This window comes from Glarea lozoyensis (genome assembly GCF_000409485.1).
Source record: "Glarea lozoyensis ATCC 20868 chromosome Unknown GLAREA17, whole genome shotgun sequence".
NCBI lineage: Eukaryota > Fungi > Ascomycota > Leotiomycetes > Helotiales > Helotiaceae > Glarea > Glarea lozoyensis.
The window spans coordinates 295,035-317,088 of record NW_007360991.1 but is presented as its reverse complement, the minus strand read 5'-3'; the positions used below and the strand labels follow the sequence as shown (position 1 = coordinate 317,088).

The 22,054-nt window shown below is 47.6% G+C and overlaps 7 protein-coding genes across 7 annotated transcripts; 3 read left to right on the top strand and 4 right to left on the bottom strand.

Moving 5' to 3' along the window:
* Positions 1–2,981: 2,981 nt before the first annotated feature.
* Positions 2,982–5,199, bottom strand: GLAREA_11936 (Protein kinase-like (PK-like); the record flags this gene model as incomplete). The annotated part of the gene is made up of 4 exons (XM_008082718.1): positions 2,982–3,833; positions 3,882–4,474; positions 4,527–5,085; positions 5,158–5,199. The coding sequence occupies 4 exons, from the start codon at positions 5,197–5,199 to the stop codon at positions 2,982–2,984; spliced, it is 2,046 nt and encodes a 681-aa protein (XP_008080909.1).
* Positions 5,200–6,064: 865 nt separating this feature from the next.
* Positions 6,065–7,041, bottom strand: GLAREA_11935 (uncharacterized protein; the record flags this gene model as incomplete). Its single annotated transcript, XM_008082717.1, has 3 exons — positions 6,065–6,816; positions 6,867–6,912; positions 6,967–7,041. 3 exons carry the CDS (start codon positions 7,039–7,041, stop codon positions 6,065–6,067), a joined length of 873 nt encoding a protein of 290 aa, XP_008080908.1.
* A 258-nt stretch (positions 7,042–7,299) lies between these two features.
* On the top strand, positions 7,300–8,237 carry GLAREA_11934 (N-terminal nucleophile aminohydrolases (Ntn hydrolases); the record flags this gene model as incomplete). The annotated part of the gene is made up of 4 exons (XM_008082716.1): positions 7,300–7,329; positions 7,381–7,525; positions 7,582–8,146; positions 8,198–8,237. 4 exons carry the CDS (start codon positions 7,300–7,302, stop codon positions 8,235–8,237), a joined length of 780 nt encoding a protein of 259 aa, XP_008080907.1.
* A 1,199-nt stretch (positions 8,238–9,436) lies between these two features.
* Positions 9,437–11,240, bottom strand: GLAREA_11933 (C2 (Calcium/lipid-binding, CaLB); the record flags this gene model as incomplete). The annotated part of the gene is made up of 2 exons (XM_008082715.1): positions 9,437–10,355; positions 10,408–11,240. 2 exons carry the CDS (start codon positions 11,238–11,240, stop codon positions 9,437–9,439), a joined length of 1,752 nt encoding a protein of 583 aa, XP_008080906.1.
* Positions 11,241–12,291: 1,051 nt separating this feature from the next.
* GLAREA_11932 (ArfGap/RecO-like zinc finger) lies at positions 12,292–15,921 on the bottom strand (the record flags this gene model as incomplete). Its single annotated transcript, XM_008082714.1, has 6 exons — positions 12,292–13,612; positions 13,661–15,050; positions 15,096–15,162; positions 15,207–15,590; positions 15,666–15,799; positions 15,858–15,921. 6 exons carry the CDS (start codon positions 15,919–15,921, stop codon positions 12,292–12,294), a joined length of 3,360 nt encoding a protein of 1,119 aa, XP_008080905.1.
* Positions 15,922–17,279: 1,358 nt separating this feature from the next.
* On the top strand, positions 17,280–18,368 carry GLAREA_11931 (Thioesterase/thiol ester dehydrase-isomerase; the record flags this gene model as incomplete). Its single annotated transcript, XM_008082713.1, has 4 exons — positions 17,280–17,385; positions 17,437–17,963; positions 18,012–18,083; positions 18,138–18,368. The coding sequence occupies 4 exons, from the start codon at positions 17,280–17,282 to the stop codon at positions 18,366–18,368; spliced, it is 936 nt and encodes a 311-aa protein (XP_008080904.1).
* A 1,407-nt stretch (positions 18,369–19,775) lies between these two features.
* On the top strand, positions 19,776–21,665 carry GLAREA_11930 (uncharacterized protein; the record flags this gene model as incomplete). The annotated part of the gene is made up of 1 exon (XM_008082712.1): positions 19,776–21,665. One exon carries the CDS (start codon positions 19,776–19,778, stop codon positions 21,663–21,665), a length of 1,890 nt encoding a protein of 629 aa, XP_008080903.1.
* Positions 21,666–22,054: the final 389 nt, after the last annotated feature.

The following is a 22,054-nucleotide window of genomic DNA, read 5'->3' as shown; positions in this document are numbered from 1 at the left end:
TCCTCCGCCTGTTTCAAGGAAGACGGAATGACGGCACTTGGGCGATAGAACGGCAGAAGTTGAGATAGGGCTGACCTTGTCAAAGAGTTGAGAAGAGAAGCCAAGAAAGTCTGGCTCTGGAAAGAGATGTCAGGAGAAAAAGGGGCTAGAATGATCCACTTGGAACCCACCAGTTGATCGGGATCGGCCATCGCTCTCCCGCGATCGGCCCGCACGGATGATATCGCTTGGGCTGACGCTAGGGCTAGTCCTCCTCGTCTCTTCGTCTGTTCTACTTCTGACAACCAAGATTGATATTCCAAATAAGATTGAGATCATGATTGTGTTAGTGTTTCATGGAACTATGAGCATACTACATCATGTGGAGTAGTAGTCCGGGCCCCGAATCTTTGCTTTCCGAATGACTTCACCGGCATCAGATGGTTAAGCACACAGTTCACACCAATGGAGTGGAGGATCAAGATTCGAGGGGATCAATATTGCTATCACTCTGATTAATTTACAACACTCCTGGCTATGAGGGCCTGACGTCCTTCTTTGGTTCATTCAGCTTCATTCCCTCCCTCCCATTCAACAAAAGTGACCAGAGGCGTCACCATGACTTGGAGCAAGCTCTTGGAAGCAACAATATTTCAGACTTCTCCGCGGACTTGATTTCTTTATCCTTGGAGGTTCTATTCCAGTATATTACTGCGCTGGTTTCGACAGAGAAAGCCATGGTTTAGGAGCCAAGACTCTGGGGAAGGTTGCAATGAGATGTTGAAGCAATGAAGAGGCAAGCTGAGTAGAAGCCTGCTCAATCCTTTGGAGCGTCACCTCGACGAGGTTTCAACATAACCGGTGCAGTGATTACTGCTAACCATCTTGGCTGTAATCAATGTTGAAAATGGCGGGCTGACGAGTTGAACAAATGCGACTGTAGAGCTGTCAGACTTGTGTAACACTCAACGTTTATGTGCCAAGCGAGTCTTGCCTAAAGTAAGCAGACATCAAGCGGACTTCCTTTTCACGATCTTATTGGTTTTCAGTCGCGTGGAATGCATTCGGGCATCCACGACTTTTTTGGGGCTCGCTTGTGTGTATTGACTTCATCGTGTCAACCTCATGTTTACAAGACCGCCCAAGAAGTTTTCAGCGGCCTACAACAAAGCCATTTTACGCTCATTTAATCGAGGTGAAAGAAGCCCATTGGCAAAGACCAGGATCAACTGCTCTAAGAGCCTAACAATCATCATGTAACGCCGTCAGATAAACATCTTCAGTCACTTTCGGATCAATCATACGTACACAACTTGCTCATTGATGGGTGCATGTTCCAGTCCCGTCAATTTTTTTCCCATCAAGGTAGTATTTGGTCCCCACGACTTAACGGTTGAAGTTATACTTACACAAGACAATCTCAAACGCAAGCCACAGACCTCTACATCTTTCTCCTCTTGACAAACGGAGTAGAGGAGTTCCATCGTAATCCAGAACAGAGAAAAACATCACCAAAGTGGATGAAACTATAGCTTTTACCTCCATGATGGCTGAAGGCATAGACACGCAACCCAATCTCCAACGCAAGCCACCAAGCTCTTGTCCCCCGATTTTGAACGAAACGGTAATCAAAAGATCAGATACGTCGAACCTAACCATTAGTCCATGAAAACAGGACCGAACACAATAACATCTTCAATATGATTACCTACACACATCGAACCCTCATTCTATGCTCCAACGAACATAAATACTCCCTTCTACCTCCACTTCCAAACCCATCACAATCATCATCATCCTCACCATCACTCACTCAATCACTCACCCAAACCAACCAAACCAACCCACACCCAATCAACCCCAACCAAAACTTCAAAATGCACTTCCCAACCCTCCTCACCCTCCTCCCCGCCCTCCCCCTCGCCTTCGCATCCACCCTCCCCACCCTCTCCCCCCGTCAAGCCGCCCCCGTAGCCTGTCTCCCAGGCTCCACCTACTGCGGCTGGTATCTACAAGAAAACCGTAAGCCCCTATTCCAAATGTCCCCTAACTCTCATCCAAAGTTCCCAAACCCAGCATTAGGGAAATATCTATCACTAGGAAAGTATGGCTGATGAAGGTGCAATAGTATTCTGGAACATCGTCCAACGCAACGCTCTCTTCACCTGCCAACCGGGCGGAACGATCGTGGTTGAGAAATCCGTGTGTCGGGTTTGTGAGGGGTGAGTTTTGTGTCTTCTCGTACTCTCCATTCCTCTTTGCGGAGATATTTGTTTTCTGCTCCTGCGTGAGTTATGTGCTAATATGACGGGTGATATAGACCACAGGCTCATTGTGCTTAATTCTTGGGATCGAGGGATGAGATGAAGATGGGAGGAGGGAGGGAGGGAGGGTGGTATGGAAGAAAAGAGGACTTGTGTGAGAAAAAGAAAATGTGTTAGAAGGAATGAATAGGCGAAGGTTGAGAGGTTAGTTTTTTGAAAGAAGGTGGTGAGAGTTTTCGTTTCTTCGGTTGAAGTAGTGAGTGGTGTTATTTTGTTAGGGGGAGGTAAAAATCTAACTGTATACGCTCTTTAACATATGTCTACTTCCTGCGTGATCTCAAACCCTGACCTAACACCTCAGATAGAAGATTATGTATTGCAATAGGAGCCTTCAATAAATTGATCACACCAACATACACCCAAGAAGAACCCCACAAACCCAAGCCAGGACCTTATTTTCAAATGACTGATCAATTACGTGCATTTAAATTATTCGCATTCCCACCCAACCTAAATACTCCCAAACCCAGCCCAGCCCAGCCCCGACCCGACCAACCTCAGCCTGAACAACCAAAAAGCAGAAAGAACTCAAACATCCAAACTCGCTTTTCTTGTCCAAACCGAGTCCCAGACCAAGGCACAAACCTATATACAGGAAAACATGATTACAAGAGCGTTACCAGCAACAAACACAGGTGCCACAAAATATTGTAAATCATCGATAATTAATCACCAAACTCACTTCTCAACTTCCTTTGGCGCATATACAGAATCTTCATTCCCGTAAAGTTCTTGATCACCTTTCCCTCCAAGCTCCATAAATTCCTTGGTCCCTCGATTCTGCGATGGGCTCTCTTCCTGCTTAGGAGCACCAGCTTTGGATTTTGGTGTTCCGCCAGCTCCGGTGACAGGTTTGACACTATCCGTCTTGCCCTTGGTAGGCTTGCCGTTTGGATTTTTAACATAAACTCTGACTGGGGTTTGGTCCGTTTGGGTATCAATGACTTTGCTTATTTTTACATCATTCAAGCTGCTGAGCAGCGTTCGCTCCCTAGCCACTTTTCGCTTACTGAAATCCAGGTTTGCGATTCCTCCGACAAGCCCGTCAGTGCTGTCAGTCGTGTTGATGGGCTTCTGGGTTGTCCAAGGATGCTCAAGGCAGTCGTCAATAGTGTATCGTTTTTCAACATCTACCGTCAACATCCTATCGATGAGATCCAAAGCTGGATCTCCGACTGAGTCCCAGTATGGAGAGGGATAATCGAACCTCCCCATCTTGATTTGCTGGGTCAGGGTGTACGGGTTGTCTCTGGAGTACAATTCGTCCGAGAATGGCGGGAAGCCACAAAGACAAATGTACAAAACTACTCCCAACGACCATACATCGACTGCTCTCGTATACCTCCTATGCCGGCTTTCTTCGAGGATCTCAGGTGCAACGTAACTCGGCGTTCCGCATAGTGTCGTAGTGAAAGACTCTTCTCCGATGATTTTAGCCAACCCAAAATCTGCGACTTTCACGTGTAGATTTTTATCAGTGAGTAAAATATTCTCTGGTTTGATGTCTCGGTGAACAATCCCTCGCTCGTGCTGAAGTATGATTAGCAATGGGCACTACACCAAGACAAATCGACTTACCAAGTATTTCATGCCTTGGAACAATTGGATGAAGACCTTCCGAGTCTCATCCTCAGTCAGCTTCTGTTTCATGACTATCCAGTTGAAAAGCTCTCCTTCAGCAGCAAGTTCCAGTACCAAATACACAGCATTTGACTCGTCGAATGTATCCTTTAAACATAACATGTTCGGATGACTGACACCCATTAAAACCGCAATCTCCTGCTGAAGACCTTCTGTTTTTGATCGTTCCTCTACACCAGGCTGCTTCGTGAACACCTTGACTGCGTAGCGATGGCCGGTAGATTTCTCAACACACAAGAACACTTCTGCAAAGTGCCCTTTTCCAAGCTTCTCTAGGAGGGTGTATTGTTGTAGGAAAGCACTCGTATCACGACTCCTTGGGTATCTGAAGACAAATCTAGCACCATCCTTGACCGTTATCTCGTCCTGATCTTGAAGCTCTCTCCGTTTGTTTCGACCAAGCATTGCTTCGTTGATGAATGTGCCATTACTCGACAAATCTTCGACGACCGCTATTGTATCTCCGCCCTTGTTTTCTGTGAAAAATAGACAGTGTCGGTTGGAAATTATTGGGTCGTCTATAATGAAATCTAGAGGCTTTGTCAGTACCGATATCTGGAAAACAATTCTTTAAGACCATACCGCACTCAGGATGCCGTCCAATCAAGTATCCCCCTGAAGCGATTCCTTTGAACTTCGTATGCTCATAAGCCTCCTCCTCTTGAGTCAGCCTTTCCTTTTCATCCTCTACCTTCTTTTTATTTTTGCTACCGTTTCCAAGCTCATTTGCTCCAGGCATTGGACATGCGTTTCTCTTCTTTAAAACCAACGTCTTTCCATATTGCGGATCAAGTGGATGAAGATAACCCCAAACACCCTCTTCTTGCTCATTCGTCACATCTTCTGAAAAGTTTCCTGGATACACGAATTGGGAAAATGCCTGTGTTGGAAGGTCTTGCGGTGGAGATGAAAGTCCTTCAGGCACATTACTCTCGGTAGGACGATGTTGGATCTGACTCGGTCTGCCTTCAGGCGGTGTGGCGGTTCCATCTTTGAACTGGTCGCTCGACGATAACGAATCTTGGTGGGTTACAGGTGACGGCAGATGCTGCTTCGTCGAAACAGGAGTCGATGCGTCTTTCGCATTGCGTTCGGATCTTCTAGGTTTTTTGGGTTCGTTATAGTCATCTGCTGTTCCGGCCTAGGACATAAGCTTGTCAGCCTGATGAATTGAACTGATTCGCAAGGCACCACGGTCGTTGTTGCGACTTACACGATCCCGTTTCAATTGACTCTTGCCCCCGCGTGGAGCCATTTTTAACACTGTATAGGCAGAAGCTGGACTCGGTAGCTCGGAGAGCTTCGGTTTCGTCAAGCTGTCGCAGCGGCAATGAGATGCGACTTTAAGTTGGCACGAATGATGGGCTCGAAGCGACTCCTGCAAGATTTTCTACAATGTTCGGAGATCAAGGCGTGGTTGATAATCAAAGTGCTTTAGAGTTGGTGTTGCAAAAGGTTCGAGTGCTAGGTAAAGAGCAACGGCCGCAGCAGGCGTATCGGAGCTCAACCTCCCGACCTATGGCTCAGACGAAAGGTTCAGCAGTCCAGATGCAGTTCGGCCAGGTTTTGGTCCAACAACCAATAGTTCTAGTTGTGCGACCCTTGCGAATGGAAAATGCCGTATGCACCAGGAACTTACTGGTCTTCGAGGCAGAATTGAGGAGAGAGAATGTTTGTACAACAATGCGACATCTTTCAAGTTTGGAGGGTCACTCTTATTTACACATGTTTACCAACTTCCCAGTTCATCAACTGACTTTAAACAACCTTGGAAGCCGTCCAAGCTACCCTCGATGGCCGTTTAGCTCTCACTGGACTGTGATCGATACGGTAGGTCATTGAATGGTCGTAGGCGGGTCTAGGGTCTCAACCATTAGGTCCACGCCAAAGCAAAGTCGCGTTTATCTGCAGGACCCCGTGATCTAGACGCGTGACTGAGCCTCAATGAACGTGCAAACACACCGAGAGACATATAGGATATCTCTCAGCTTAGCGGGCACCCAGTGACTGATGAGTTGCTAATCTCGTGAGGCTTATCAACCAAGCTTGTGTCTCAGATCGTAGCTGTACAGTCTACACTCAGTCGTTGACTACCATTGCTGGTGCCGAGGAACATCCCCTCAAGTATCGAATCTGCCTTTTCTCTTCACACCTTGGACCTGGGGTGAATTTGAACGACCTCGATCAGAGTCAAGACCGGCCATGATCCTCTCCGCCGCACTTTTTGGGCCTTTCCCTCCGGGTGTACCACTACGACTCGAAGGCTCCGTCGTGACAGCCGCTGGAACAAAATCTACTGCTCCTCTCTGTCCTCGAAGCCTTTCTTCTTCCTTACGCTTCAGAATTTTCTTCTGACTTTTCGCAAGCTCCTCCTTGAATGCAGTTTCTGGAAATGCCCTAGGATTCCATATCTCTTTTGGTAAAGTTGTAGAATATTGGCCTATCTCGTCAATATCCGAAAAGTCCATAAGCTTTTGCATCAGAGCAGGGTTCTTCATAGCCGCAGACTTCGAGAGTTTCTCGTTGAAATGTATGCCTTTCTTCTTCAGATCGAGGAAATGCTTGAACTTTGCATTCGTGCTTGCGACGGGGGAGCCAGGCGGTGATGGAGGAATATCGTAGCTGGGTAGACTTGGTAGGGTTAAGTCTCTTAAAAGAGCTCTATTCGCCGAGTAAGGCGACTGGGGCGGTCCGCTAATTCCATCTTCTTCTTCTTGAAGCCCATTCATCTCCGCATCCATCGTTGGTATACTTGGCCCTTGAATTGGACCGACTACGGGCGCATCGTCGGCAGGGACTGAATCTTGATGTGGATTCGTCGCATCGTCAACCACTTTCTTTTCGGGGTTTAAGGATCCATTTGACTGTATTTCTAGCCTGCATCAGAAAGACATCCTATAGTATTTTGGTGGGTTTGCATACCTTTATGGCTACTTGCTGGTTCGGAAGACCTTGAAGCTGGAGCTACCTATGTCTGGATTGTCAACAAAGTATTCAAGTAAAGAGCTAATGGTTTTCATACCAGCGGGACCTGTTTTTGAATTTCTTCAACAATATCCTCCTCCTCATCACTGCTTCCGTATCCAACCAAAGCCATTGTGATATATGCGGTTATTGTACCTGGGCTGCAAACACTTTTCTGTCATCGACAGCTTGAATGTGTCGGATTTTAATTATTCCGGCCTGAGGCTGATCCCGCGATGGAGCTCTGAGCTTCGCGTCGTTCCTGCCTTGCCCAACCCGAGCTCTCATCCATACAATTCCATTGACCAGCGGTTTATCATCGTACCTCCACCCTAATCCAAATCGTAAACCGATCATCTTCGAATCTTTCACCGACCCAAACAATCGCATCATGAATCATCTTCCACAAGCTTGGGGCCGTGTACGTTATACCTATACCATGACAACAGGACGCTTATTGACTATTTGATAGCCCAGAGATGATGTTTACGGAGCATACGATCACGCATACCTACAAAACGGTCCAAAGCAGCACACACAATCACCAGCAGTAACCGGTACATCGGTGTTGGCACTGAAGTTCAAGGATGGTGTAGTTATTGCAGCAGATAATCTTGGTATAGCCTCATACTCCACCTCGTCCAAACCCAAACGCTAATTCCTTCCTCTACAGCATCCTATGGTTCCCTCGCCCGCTTCACAGACGTCAAGCGTCTCCGCAAATTCGCAGACACAACCGTCGTCGGATTCGGCGGCGACGTCTCAGACATGCAATACCTAGACCGCCTCCTCAACTCCCTCGACATCGAAGAAGCGTACGGAGGATCCAGCCACACACTCAACGCGCAAAACCTCCACACCTACCTCTCCAAAGTAATGTACAAGCGCCGATCCGAATTCAACCCATTATGGAATCAACTGTTGGTAGCTGGACTAGATGGGGAGGGAAAGCCATTCTTGGCCAGTGCCGACTTATTAGGTACAACGTTCAGCTCACCCAGTTTGGCTACGGGATTCGGTGCGCATCTAGCTCAGCCGCTTTTAAGAAAAGTTGCGTTTGATGAGGAGGCGGCGGCGAAGTTGACGGTTGAGGAGGCGGTGGAGGCGATTAAGGAGTCAATGAAGGTGTTGTTTTACAGAGATGCGAGGAGTTTGGATAAGTATTCGATTGCGGTTGTTACGAAGGATGGGATTGATTTGAAGCAAGATGAGAAGTTAGAGAAGCAGAGTTGGGCGTTGTAAGTTTTCTTCTCCCTGAGCTTTTTGAGACTTACTAACTTTATATGCAGCGCGGATCAGATTCGGGGTTACGGTACTCAGATCAATTGAGGTATTCATGTTCGCTGTAATATTAGAGGTTGAATGATGAACCATAAATGAGCGTATTACACATCTGCTTGCCATACGAATATCGGAACAGATAAAAGTGCCCGTCCTGAATTGACCTCTAAATTGTTCTCTCCTTTTCCATACACCCGCTCACTCTACCAATTTCAACCCATAGCACAGTACGGTTTGATGGTTTCTATCTGGATTATAAACAGAGCTTGAAAATATTGGCGCACGGATTCCAAACAAGCATTCCAAGGATTGGGACATAATATCTAGGGAGTTAGACCAATAACGAAACTGTACTGTGGTCTATAAACACTGACAGGATCTCTATTACACGACCCATCCATCCCATGAACGAACATCAATTTGAAAATTCTGAGAACGGGGAGGAGAAAGGGACGTTCTCTACATACCTACTTCAAATTCGTCCGAGCCTGTCCTATGAATTCGTACCATCCATCCAACTCTGCCACAACAATTCCCTGATACTTACGTATAATACCTCTCTCTCGTATGAGTAGGTAGGTATCTACCGAGCCACTCCAATCCTAGCAAAGAAACCCCCCCATCCTTCTCAAAAACCAGCATAAAATTACCGCCGTAGAATCTCGTTCGAAGACTCTTGTAATAGTAGAATCATATCCTAATGAATCCTGGGTTTCGAGCTGAGGTGGTCTTGTCTCATTGGTTTTTGTGGTGAGGTGCCTTAGGTGTCTGAATGGACGTTTGCTTTTGATGTTGGGTGTTCGGGTCGTATGATGGATTGCACTACGCTGATTGACTTGAGCTCTTGTAGGCTGTTGGTGGATGGACGTCGTGAACTTACTCTGTTGTTGGTAGATAACGGAGCGCTGATTCAAGTATATGCGCTTACTCCTCCACTCGCCCTTCTCATCACAAGTAAGTTTTACTCATCATCTACCACCACATCCCAGGTACAGTGATCTGTAAGAATCTCAAGTAATGTTCATAAACATTATCCACTAAACTAAGCTATTTATATCGGTATCTAGTACGCACGCACGCACGTATGCTAATTAAGTAAAAACGAAACCCCTCCACAATTCCAGCCAGCGCATTTCGTATCCCGTAGAATACAATTGCAATTCAATTCAAACTCCACCCATCCCGCGCCTCAAAACAAACACCTACCCACATCAATTCAAACGCCCAACCCTCACTCCCCCACCACCCTATGAAGCACTTCCTTCCCCCCTCTCAACAGCATCCCCCTCCGTCTCCCTCTCCTCCCTCTCCCTCTTCCCACTTCCCGGCAAGATTTCTTTAACCGCACCCTTAGGATTCTCCAACACCCCCAACGCCCTCTCCTTCCTGGATTTCTTCTCATGCTTGTCCAACCGCTCCTCATCACTGCTACTAATCTCATCATCGCTATTCTGCACAAGCAGTAGCGTCTTCCCCTCTTTCTTCTTCCTCTCCCTCTGCGCTTCCTTCATCTTCGTGAGTTTCTCATCCGTACACTCCCGCGTCACGATATGCAGGCCGGGAAAATTCGCTTTCAGGAATTTCTTGAGTAAGGGGAGGAGGGAGCCGTCGGGTCGGTAGGTGCCGGAGTCGTTGTCGATGACGAGTTCGTAGTATTTTGGGTCTTTGGGCGGTGGTTCATCTGGGGGGCCACCAGGGAGATCGGCGTCTGGATGTGTTTCCTGGGAGGGGGATTCCGCGGATCTTTTGGGGTGTTTGAGTCTGCGGATGAAGAATTCGCCCGAGCAGGCGATATAGACGTTTACGTCGCTGTGCATGGTGTGTTTGGATAACATGTCAATGCCGAATTCCTTGCCTGTTTCCGTGAAGCGGAAGAGCCCGTCAAGGGTGATTACGTAGGTGAAGATGCGACCCCCCTCGTCGTAGTGGACCATTTTCAGGAATTGCGCGGATGCTTCTTCAGAGCGCGGTTTGACAATGCCGTATTCGGTGGTGTTGCTGAAGTTGTATACGGAGGCGTGTTGATGGTGGAGAGCGCGGTTCAGAACTCGTCCTCGGAGACCAGCTTTCGAAAACATGCCTTTGACGAAGGGTTTGAATTCTACGAAGCGATGATATAGTTCGGGCGGTACTGGGCCTTGCAGTTGAAATTGATTCGCTTGAAAACTACAATTTGTTAGTTCTTGATATTTAGTCCGATCGTGGATTTAAGACTTACTCATATTTCTCAGTCTTCCCATCCTTCCCACCCTCACTACTCCCAGGAGCCTTGGTCCCAGCCAGTCTCCCAATCATCGGAGAATAATGCTTAACCCAAGAAGTCTCAGCAACCGTATACATCCTTCCATGCGGAGGTTCCGACTCTCCTATCAGCTCCGCGCTCAAATACAAACTCCCCTCCATATTCACACTACTCAACAACACAGCGCAAGCCCTAATCGAATACGCTCGTTTACTCCCCATCCTCTTCTTAACCTCAAAATGATCCTCCTTAATCCCAGGCCAATCCGGTCCAATATGGTTCACAGAAAGCGTGACATTTCCCAAACGATCATCGTGATCCGAGGGGTCCTCATCGTATATCCTACACTTCAAGCGGAACCCCGTACTTGGGATACCAGCCACCGTCCACTGCGTATTCCACACCGGATCCGTATTCTTATGTACCGTCGGCGTCCGCAGAATCAGATCCGGGTCTTCCTTGTGTCTCTTGTGCAGCGCCGACGTTAATGTCGCATGAATGTATGGATCGCTACTTCTCGAGTTCAGATCCGCGACCGGCAGATTCTCTGCGCGATGGAAAGTAAATTTGATGGTGTACCCGTCGCGAGCTGGAGGGATCGGAGTTTTATCGTAACCACCGGGTGGGTTATTCTTCATCTTCAGCTTCTGCTCTTTCTTGCTCAGCTTTTCCTTTGCGGCGCTGACTCTGTGATGGTGGCCATCGTCTTGTTTTTCAGCATCTCCATTCGTGATATTGTTCTGTTCGTTTGGAGGATGTAATTGATCTGTCGAGCCATTTGTCGGCGGAGTCTGCTTTTCTTCTGCCATTATTGCTGATTGTTTAGTTGTGTTATTGCGATTGATGGTGGGGGAATGCGCTCGATTGCGACAGAGCTTTGCGCAGCAACTTCCCAACCTCTCGTATAACGATGGCGACCCGGCTACAGTAATCCAGGTAAGCTCGTCAATCTGCCGACTCGAATAAAGCCGTCACCGAAAATTACTCTCCGCCACAGCAGAATTTTATTATCTTCCTTTCCTCCTCTTTCGCTCACTTCACAGGCTTATCGGAAACAGCGGCGTTGATGTGGATTCTGTCACTGCGGGACGATCCTCGACACACCCAAAATAAATCGACCTAGGCTCACGACAAGCTTTTCTGCCAAGCAGAAATTGAAGAGCGATTTGCTGTCGTCGTGCTTGGCAAGGCAAGACAGGCGTATTTGAATGCGAGAGATCTGCTTGAGGAAAGGCTAAGAAGACTGGAGAAAACGGTGGCATCGAGTAAAGGGATTGGCGCAGGTAAATGTGCTCGTTTTAGGTTGCCGATTCGTCCAAATCCGTCTTCACTCCACCCTCTGCCAACTTCCCACTTCTTCGTATTTCGGATTGGGCTTAGACTGAACCCTCACATGGACGACGAAACGTCATATTTACCTCTTGGGTATGAGTGCCGAGTCTTGATAAGACTAAGATCCAATCGTGCATATGATATGAAACATCTTTAAAAACAGAGGAAAGACTGTGGGCTGGCTGTTCGTGTGAGATACAACACTAACATACTATTCGGCCTATCGATCTCGGAGACAGACCTGCTCATCTCACGAAGCTACATCTGGCCTGATTAAGTATTATCTCATAACCACCTATCCCTATAGCATGATTATTTTCAATCCAAACCTCGAGGTCACCATTCCCAAACCAACCCTGTAACACCGACCACATTTACCGACAGTGCACCACCACAGCTTCCATCAGTCTAGCAATGCACCCAGACACAAAAACGACGAGACGTCCAACGCCAGCAATGCGAGTTCCCATGGTATCTCCAAAGCATTACATCAATCATTAACCACCCACATCTCATCATCTATTACAATCATCTTTCAGGAATGGGCACCTTTGCCAATCGTCCCCCAGCACTCACTCGCTTCTGCAATCGTGCCTCTTTCTCTTTCTGTTTATCCCCAGCCGATGGTGGAAGGGAGCCCAGGGTATCCGTGGGCGGTCCATTCCGAGCACTCTTTTGTTCAACATACAAAGCAGCGCTTCGACTAAGTGGGAACGCAGGTAGCGTGCTAGGAATAATGGCACCGTTCTGAACAAGCATCTCGGCTATCGGGAATGCCGCTGGTTTGGACGCCGTCTCGGGTCGAGTGGGTGAGCTCATCTGAGAGGGAGCTGCCGGATCCGCCGCGGCGAGCGCTAGAAATACCGGATGGGTCCCTCGCGACTTGTCCGGCACGTTTGGATTAGCCTTGAGAGCAAGAGCGTAAAGAACTTGCTGGATGTCGTTTTTCTTGACGGCAGCCAGCAGAGTGTCGTCTGGTGTAGCGTAACGAGAAAGGGTCGAAGATATTGGTTCCACGTAAGCCCGATCAACATACTTGGCTGTGATAAATCGTAACCTTTCTTCCCGAGTAGCGTGAGATGGTGGTTTGGTCGAAGGGTCCAATTTAGCTTCCCAAACCATGTTTGAGACGCGATTTCCTACGAGCAAAAGGAGCTCGACAATATCCGTTGTGAACGAGTTCATATCGAGCGTGAGTGAACGGATTTTACTAATATGCGTACCCAGCGATCGATGGATACCACTGCATTCGATACACAGGATGATACCTAGATTGATGGAGACCCATTCAGTCTTCTGCCCTGACCCGCAATCTGCACACCAGCAGTTACCCTGATCAGTCTCACGCAGCAACTGGAGCAGCTTATCAGGACTTTCGTCAAAACCGGCACTCCCTTGGCGCTGATATGGCGGTCTTGCTCCGACCGTAGTTCTTCGAAAGACGTTGTTGTTGGCAGTATTATGGTTCGTAGGATTGTGCTGACCATGGTTCACCGAAGAGCTCTTCCCAGTAAGGATAGATCCAATGTCTCTTCTAATGGAATGGAACGGTTCCGTCGGAGTAGGTGATGCTCTTTCAGATGTATATCCTCTTGTATCCCTCCCCTCCATCGCACTTTGAATAGCATTGTTGATAGCAGCGATCCAATTGTTCATGTCATCTTCGGAAGTTGCTTGATAGACGCGCTTGAATTGAGGTGTAATAGCTTCAAAGCAGAAACGCCTATCAGCACCTCGAGCTGATCGAACGGAGGCCATGCGAAGATCAATAGGTTCCATATGCAGGTCCAAACGATCTTTCCAATTACTGTACTCGGACAATTTTCCAGCGTCGAGCACGACCCAAAATCTATACCATGTCAAAACTTGCTTGAACACTGGGATTTTAATTACTTACTTATGCCAAGCCTGCTTGTTCAATCCTCTCGGGTCAACGTGACTGCCGGGTTTGCTCAGAGCCCATAGTAAACCTTCCTTCTTCAAAGTGCCATTCTTCTCGCTAGCGGTAGCTTGAGAATGGTCCTTCTCTTCCAAGTCTCGGATCCCCTTAAATTTCGAATTTGTGCCCGGGCTGCTTAAAGATCCGATGTTTGAACTTAAGCTCCCTGGTGAGCGCGCAAAGTCGGACGCCCCATTATTTGCTGAGTTGGTCATGGAGACTCCATTGGAAGAAACAGCTCTCAGCGTTGAAGATGTGCTATCCATTCTCCCCAGTTCAGAATCCGTATACTTGCCACCCGTGGAAATAGCAGAGGCCATCGATGAGGTTCCTACAGCAGGTACAGAATCTGGCTCAACGTAGGTAGTTGTACTTTTCTCAAGATTCCGGCGCTTTTGTTCACGCTCAGTCCGTTGATACTGGTATTCCTTGTCCGCTTGCTGTACTTCATTGCTGAGAGCATCCAGCTGTGGAAGCAGGTTCTCAATCTTCTTGGCAGTGGTAAGGTAACCTTTGGTCTGAGCATCAGCATACTTTGTGAGGTGTGATAGTACCTCTTGCTCTTTACGGCCTCCGTGAAGATCTTGCATAAACGAGGAATAGTCGAACCGCTTCAATTCGAAATTTCGTCGTTTTGTCTGATACTTGGTGTCTTGTTCCGTGCGCTTCTTCTGCTTCAACGAGTCCTGCCGCTGGCCAAGGTATCGAGCAACGTAAGCATAATAATCTTTACTTTCTTCTTCGAAGTCTCGTTTTTTGGCCTCAGCTTGTTTGATATCAATAGTGTACAACTTCTGTATGGGTTCGATGATGATCTTTTGTAGATTAATGGCGTTCTGCTTTTCGTATTGAAGAATCTCCCAGGCAATTTTGTCAAAGTAATGCTCCAATGCTGGTTGCACCGCATTCGCATTCGATGATGATGCTTCTCGAAGCGCGTCTACGAATCCCGCCATTGCATCATTGCAGTCATTTTGAGCAGTGTGCATGGCATCTGCTTTCTTCAAGACCTTCTTCATTTGAAATCGCATATTTCCCGTCTTCTGCTCCAACGCTTTCATGGTGGCGCGAAATAACGGTCCGTCTTCTGTAGCACTCATATCTTCTCCCGGTCTTTGGCACGAAACATCGACCTTAACTAAGTCTTTCTGCGGAATACCTGGACCTGGCAAGGCAAACTCGTTGTTGGCCACGATCGGTGACGATGGCTCTTCATAATCGCGCATATCCATCGCGCTGATTCTTGAATCCATAGATTGCGAAGACGGTACTCGGAGTTTAGGCGGAGGAACAAGGTGGAATGGTGGTGGGGAAGGGGAGTTGGGAGCGCTGAGATATTGAGTATTGCCTATAGCGAGTTAGCACATTCTGTTGGATATGGTAAAATACATACTTGAAACCCAGAAGGCAAAGCTAGCAAGAGTATTTAATCTATGCGCGCGCTGGTCATATTCAACAAACTATCAACATTAGCCACGTCCACGCCCAATGCTTGACAACGTACGCTGCAATGATTTCTCCAACCGCCACCTCTATCCTCTGTTGGCTTCGGCGGCTTCCATTTCCAGGTCCATTCAAATGACACCGACTGGCTTCCACCCGTAGAAAAGTCGCCCACCAGCTGTACATTTGCATTCTTGTGTAGGTTCGGGTCGGCATGGAATTCTGTCGTGACAAGCGTATCTACTTCCTTCGCTGTTGACGCTGAAACATACGTAAGTCCATTAATTACAGTATCAACCAGGCCGGTTGGGGTGTTCGGAGGCGCATTGTTCGAGGGGTTCTGGGCGGTCTGTCGAACGACGAAAGTAAATCTAAAAGTAAGCTCTTCGTCGTTGTTGAGCTTGATGATAAAATTTGGGGGGGCAGAAAGAGAAGCATCTGGGTCCTGAAGGTCCGTCAGCAACAAAACATCAAATTGCGCGCCGCAAGCTTTCGCTGCATTGGACCTTGCTAAACATACCTGTACATATTCTACAACACTATTATCACCGAGGTCGCGGCTGGCAGAGTATCTGTTCGCTGGGAATGCGTCTGGGACTACGTTGAGGACGGTGCGTCTTCGAGAGTTGGTAACGGTTAATGAGGAAATCGTCACTGTAATTCCTTCATCAGCATCTGCGAAAACGAAACCAGCAGCAGCAAGTAATCTCACATCGATTCTGATCCCTGAGATACAGCGCAGAGGTATCCTCAACTCTGCTACTCGTTGCACCCATCTTCGATCCTTCCTGCGATGTTTACCCCACTACACGCGGATTTGTAGTTTCAGAAGCGCCGGGACTGCTCGCAGTGGTGGCGCGATCGAACGCTATTGATGTAATAATCAATATCATCTAGGTGAGTGTTGGGAGAATTAATATCGAAATGATGCTGCTTCGAATTTGTGTTGTGAAGAGTTTGGGAGGTCGAAGGTAAATTGAGATGGGATGAGGCCTGGCGGATATTGAGCTCTCGCTTCCAGGATAAACGCGGATCCCCTGGCGCTATATCTATCTATAACGACTACTAGGTGCTAGTTCAGGATTTAGAGTAGGATTCGCAGGCGTTTTTCTACTAGATCAACGTTCCTGATTCTGTGCTTGCAAGTGGAAATATATCATACTCTGGAGAACATGTCCCGTCTAATATGAAACAATACAATAACCGATTCGCATGTTGGTTCTAGCAAGGAGACTGGCCAGGCACCTGCATCTATTAATGTGCTTACACGGCTTTTGCACGCACACCTACTCCATCTGGTGTGCTGTGCGTAGTGACTGTGAGTGACTGTGCTGTGTGATTGTTCTTGCTGACGTATGTTTCGCCCGCCCGCAATGAGGCTGTGATTGATCTATGCAACCTAGAAGGGGCGTGAACGTTTTATGAAGATAAGTAGGCTTCTACCTATTAAATGTAACCATTCTCGCAATCATTTTACGAAGTCCATAACTTCATGGAGGCATGAGATGCAAGACTCAATTCGAGATAATATACGTATATTTGGTAGTTATTAATAGCGCTCTCGTCCACATTTCATCTCAAGCTCGGCAATCGTGATTGTGAAACAGAAGCATTTTCAGGGGTCAGACGAGACCTGATACTATGGATACGGGACGGTTTGCTTACCTTTATAACCGTGACACGCAAACCAAAATGACTAAACCAGATAAACATGCGAACCTCATGACAGCGAAGAAAACAACCCACGCGCTACCAACGAGTCGGTTGAGCTTGTGCAAGCCAGAATGAAAACATGGGGAAACAATCGTCTGGAACACAGCAGCCTCGGTTCGCGGTTCGACGGTTATGGTGGGGCGTTGTTAGTCCTCCCTCGTGGACGACAATGGAATTGTACTTCTCCATCAACTACGTTTTGAGGACGAAAGGGACATTTCCAGCTTTACAAATTTGCAGATCTTCACACTCCGTGTCACGAGTTCTATCAAGATTTTCATACGATTTATGCTCGCATAGTTGAAGCTATCGGCAAACAAACAAAGCCCACGTGTGATATACGGGATAGCCTGCAAACAGAACTGGCAGGACTTGTAATAGCATCTCACACGTTGGAGCTCGGTTCGAGAACGCAAAAGCAATGGTTTCAACTGCGAATGAGACTTTTGCAGGATCGACCAGCCTAAAAGCACAATCGTCCCATACTTATGAGGCAGACTTCCGTGATAGTTGGTGCATTGGGACAGGTACAGAACATTATGAGTATTATTATCAATAACCTCATTAACAATTTTTAGTACCACATGGAGGATATGTCACGTCCTGCTTCCTCCAGGTAGCATCTAAACATTTCAACACCACCTTGTCAAAGCAAAACCAACCACACTCCATAGCTCTTCACATAGACTTTCTACGAAGAACCGAAGCAGGCCCAGCACTCTTCACTGTCAAAGACACTAAACTCGGACGGCAAGCGTCTGTAATTCATGTCACATTGACCCAATCAGGTAGAGAAGAAGCTTTAGCTGTCATTACCAATTCCAACATGACAACAGAGGAAGGAGTGTCATTCTCAACTTCTTACAAGATGACTCCTCAGCCCGTGCCAGTCTCACTAGAGCGGTTATCCAAAGACGAGGATGAGAAGTGGTGCCTTCAATCTAGAATGCCCTCTATAAAATTTCGCAAGGCAATGGCCAAGCTTGAATTCTACTATCCCCGCAATGGACAGGTCAGCAATAGTTGTGCAGATGAATGGGTCAGACTGAGCACTGGGGAGAAATGGACGAATGCTTCCCTTGGTTTTCTATCCGATGCGTGGCCTGTAAGTTGTGCTAATAACGTGTTTGGCACTGCAACTGATGAATTCCAGATGCCGGTGGAAACCAATTTACGCGAACAAGCAAGTAGAGACCCGAACCACGACAGTAACAAGGCAATCATGGTATGAATTACGTCTCATCCGGCGTCTTGTGCAACTGACTAACTCGGTTTCCAGTGGTATCCGACGCTTCTCCTCAACATCGACTTCAAGAAGGCTTTACCAGAAGAAGGCGTCAAATGGTTGTTTGCGAGGACCGAATCAAAACAGATCAAAAACGGAAGGTTTGATATTGAGGTAGTGATACTCGATGATACCGGAGACATTGTTGCACTCAGTCATCACGTTGCTTTGGCGGTGCCTGCTGAGCGAAATGTCGCGAAGCGGGTGACGGGTAGTAAGATGTAATGTCAACAAGCGAGAGCGCTCAAATAGAGATAAACTTGCAATTTGCTCTACTATCTTCACATTGAAAAGGGCGGGGTTTCCATCCCTTTGATTTTCCACGGCCTCGATTGCGGATCTGTTCAAACCCAGTTTCACAATAGGATTCTCGTCTACGGTTCCGTTGGCGTCCAGTGACCAAAAAGCTAAGCAATGTATGTAGAACCCTCCCCCAATGCAAAAGCCCTAATTTCCCTCTATATCTCAAGGGTTTTACTCCGAGATTATTCTAGCAGAGGTCCATCCTCGTGTCTACTCAACGATTCGTATCTTGGGGTTCAACCGGGAGGATGGTTTGCTCCATACCAGCACGATTATATTGTTCTGTCCATTTGATATTTTCAAGGCCAATTCCGTTTGTGTTAGTCTTATAGAACTGCTACCTCGTGGCGGACAAAATAAGTATATCAGGTGAGTGTCTGGGATTTAGTCGATTAACTTGTTATATTGCGGTATACTTCATTGGATCGAAAAGTCACAGAAGTATTTTCATAGTTGCTCAACAACTGTTAGGCTTGATAGTTTTAATAGATCAAAGTGATCTAGTCACCCGTTCATCTAAACGGTGATTTAATTTCTGGCGCAGCTTTTGTATAGAGCGGAATAAGTCCAAAGACAATGCTACTTTTCTTCTTCAATTAAATATGTAAATGCGGCTACGTATCTGTCGAATCAGCTGCTAATTACTACAGTGTGGTGAGTTTTTGCGGATTTGGGGGCCAGTCGCGAATCCTTCTTAATATTTCCAACAAGTCAGAACGAAGAGATACTCCAATCTTCGTGGCGAAGTGCCTCTAACCAACATCGGTAAAATTACCGCTGCACATTACACGTTACACAATCCCACACATACCCGTTGAAGTCGCCATGCCCTCGTAAATCCCGTCTCCTCATTGGGGCTGAGTGCAATCAATAGACAGGGGGCAGCCAGGGCGCCTCGACGCTGCATCGTGAGGTTGCACTCGGCGATTAGCAGGCCAGCAACCCCAAAGATCGTGTTTGTAAGGTTATGTTTGAAAACAAACCCACGTTCTCAACTTCCCCTCATGTTGTCATCTCGCCATCGTGGTGATGGAGCTAATGCGACTCTCAGACACCGACCCCTCGGCCTTGCAAATCTGCGGATCATGTCGTCGCGCCTTACGACTCCGGCAAATCCCCAAGATTGGAGGGATTAACCGGTCGAAACAGACGGTGTCAAGTTGTCCGCTTTGTATTCTGATTACGCATACCAGGCGAGAGTGGGAGCGGAATTTCTTTGAGAATTGCTCGTTTTTTAGGACGGTGTTTTTCACGACCTCGCCGAGTCGGCTGGAGAAGAAATGGGTTTCGTTTACAAAGGCGTATACGGAATCGTGGTGTGATCCGCATATGATTGATGATCTGAATGATCTGATTTTCTACTCTTCCAGCACCAGGGCGCTAACGTTGAATTTTGGACGTCTCGTGGAGGATACCTCGAGTAATGATAATCCGTGGAAATTGATCAAAGACGATGTTGTGAGAGCGGTGCCGAGGGGTGAAATCGATCCGGATATGGTGAAAGAGTGGTTGAAGCGCTGCAATAAACATCATGAGAGATGTGACGATATTCGGCTCAAGTTCTTTGACACTCAATCGAGGGAAGCGCGCTGGAATATCGTTCTGATTGATGTTCGCAACAAAAAGTTGATTAAGCGAAACTCGAAATGTCGATATGTTGCGCTGTCGTATGTCTGGGGAAGTGTCAGTCAATTACAATTGACCATGGCAAATTTCGAAGAACTACAGGTTCATGGGTCTTTGAGGAAGCATTGGGATCAGATCCCGAGAGTGATACAAGATGCCATAGATTTCACTGCTTCAATTGGAGAGTACTGTCTTTGGGTCGACACGCTTTGTATTCCACAAGACAGCGATACTAGGCAGGAAGATATCGAAAGGATGAACGAGATATACAGCGGAGCGAAGTGTACGTTAGTAGCTTTGTGTTCTCAAGACGCGAGAACCCCCTTAGCGGGCTTTCGACCCGGAACACGAAAGATCAAACCCATCGCCAAATGTCACGATCTCCTAATCGCCAAACGATCACCAGATCTCTCCAAGATCTTCTCTATGTCGACATATGAGACTAGGGCATGGACGTTTCAAGAGCGACTTCTCTCCTCACGATGTCTCTTCTTTACAAACGAGCAGCTGTTCTTTCATTGTCCGTCGGAACTATGGAGTGAAGATCGATTCGAGCATTTCAAACAGACAGCGGATTTCTTTGGCAATTTCGCATCATTGGAGCCTTCGAAGTCGATCTCGGGGATGTCAAGAAGTTTTAAGGATGGTACGGCTGGGAAGTTTTCAGCTTACGCGGAATTTATCAGTCAGTATTCGAAGAGAATATTGACGTTCAACTATGATATCTTGAATGCTTTTTCCGGAATTTTGAACGCGAGAGGAAAGGAGTGGGAATGGGAGTTCCTTCAAGGAATGCCTCTTCAGTCCTTCTATCTTGCACTCTTGTGGGATTGCTCGGAGCTAGATCAAGACCGCATATACAAACATCACAGTGGAGAAAAGCTCCCAAGTTGGTCCTGGGCAGGATGGTCTGGACCAAAATACTACGCACTCGCCGAATGCGTCGGCGAAGTCAACAACTTCGTAATTGGACCCATGGAAGTCACCCCTCACGAGGGCGAAATGACCGACAACAGACGCCTGAGATTTGACCGCCATAACACCCACGCAGAACGCCTCTCCTCAAGCGACCGCCTCGACGTATCCAACATCCCCACCCTCGCCCACGCAAGCCTCCAACCCGACGTCCTCTTCTTCTGGGCCGAAGAAGTATCCTGCCGGCGCTTCAACTTCCTCCTCACACACATCAACCCGAGCAAACTAATCCCCGGCCGCACCGACAACCGCGTGATGCGGATCCTAAACCACCAACACGGGTCTTGCGGTCTGCTCTTACACTCCGGCAACTCTCCCCCAGGGTATTTAAAAACCTGGAACTTTCAATTCACGGCAGCGAATTTCAAGTTGATTCGGCTGGCCGACTCGCGACCGGTGACAAGGTGGCTGGACGATGGGATTGTGGAGGCGGACGAGGCGATGAAGTGGGATCAGAATATTTTTGAGGATGCGTATAGGCCGGCTGTGGAGGTGTATACGGTTATGCTGGTGAGTTGGACGGATGAGGGGTATGCGGAGAGGGTTGCTATGGGGCAGATTCATCCGAGGGCATGGGAGGAGGCGGAGCCGAGGGGGAGACATATTTTGCTTCGTTGAGGGGATGGAAGAACGTTCAGAAGCTCAACAGTACCCTTTTGAAAGATGCAAATGGGTCTTCATGGTCTCCAGCTCTCGATCGGACACTCAAAAATCCGTTGCCAGCGGCTCAAGGATCTTCATAACAGGCAGGACATTCTCTGCCGGTATGAAAAGCTCGATCTATGTTCCAGCAATTATGGCAATGCCCGTTTGTGTCGGAGCAAACAATCGTCCCGAAGCTCCAATAACAGCGCCTCTCATTGCGACCTAACCAAACTCACGAGTCTGATGAGATCCAATCACATTGACTCCCTGAAAACAAGAGCCAATGGTGAGACCCCTTCTGTCTTGCAGAGCACTTTACCAGCCTCTTGAACGCGCTGAGCTCATGGATGAAAAGCAAGGCT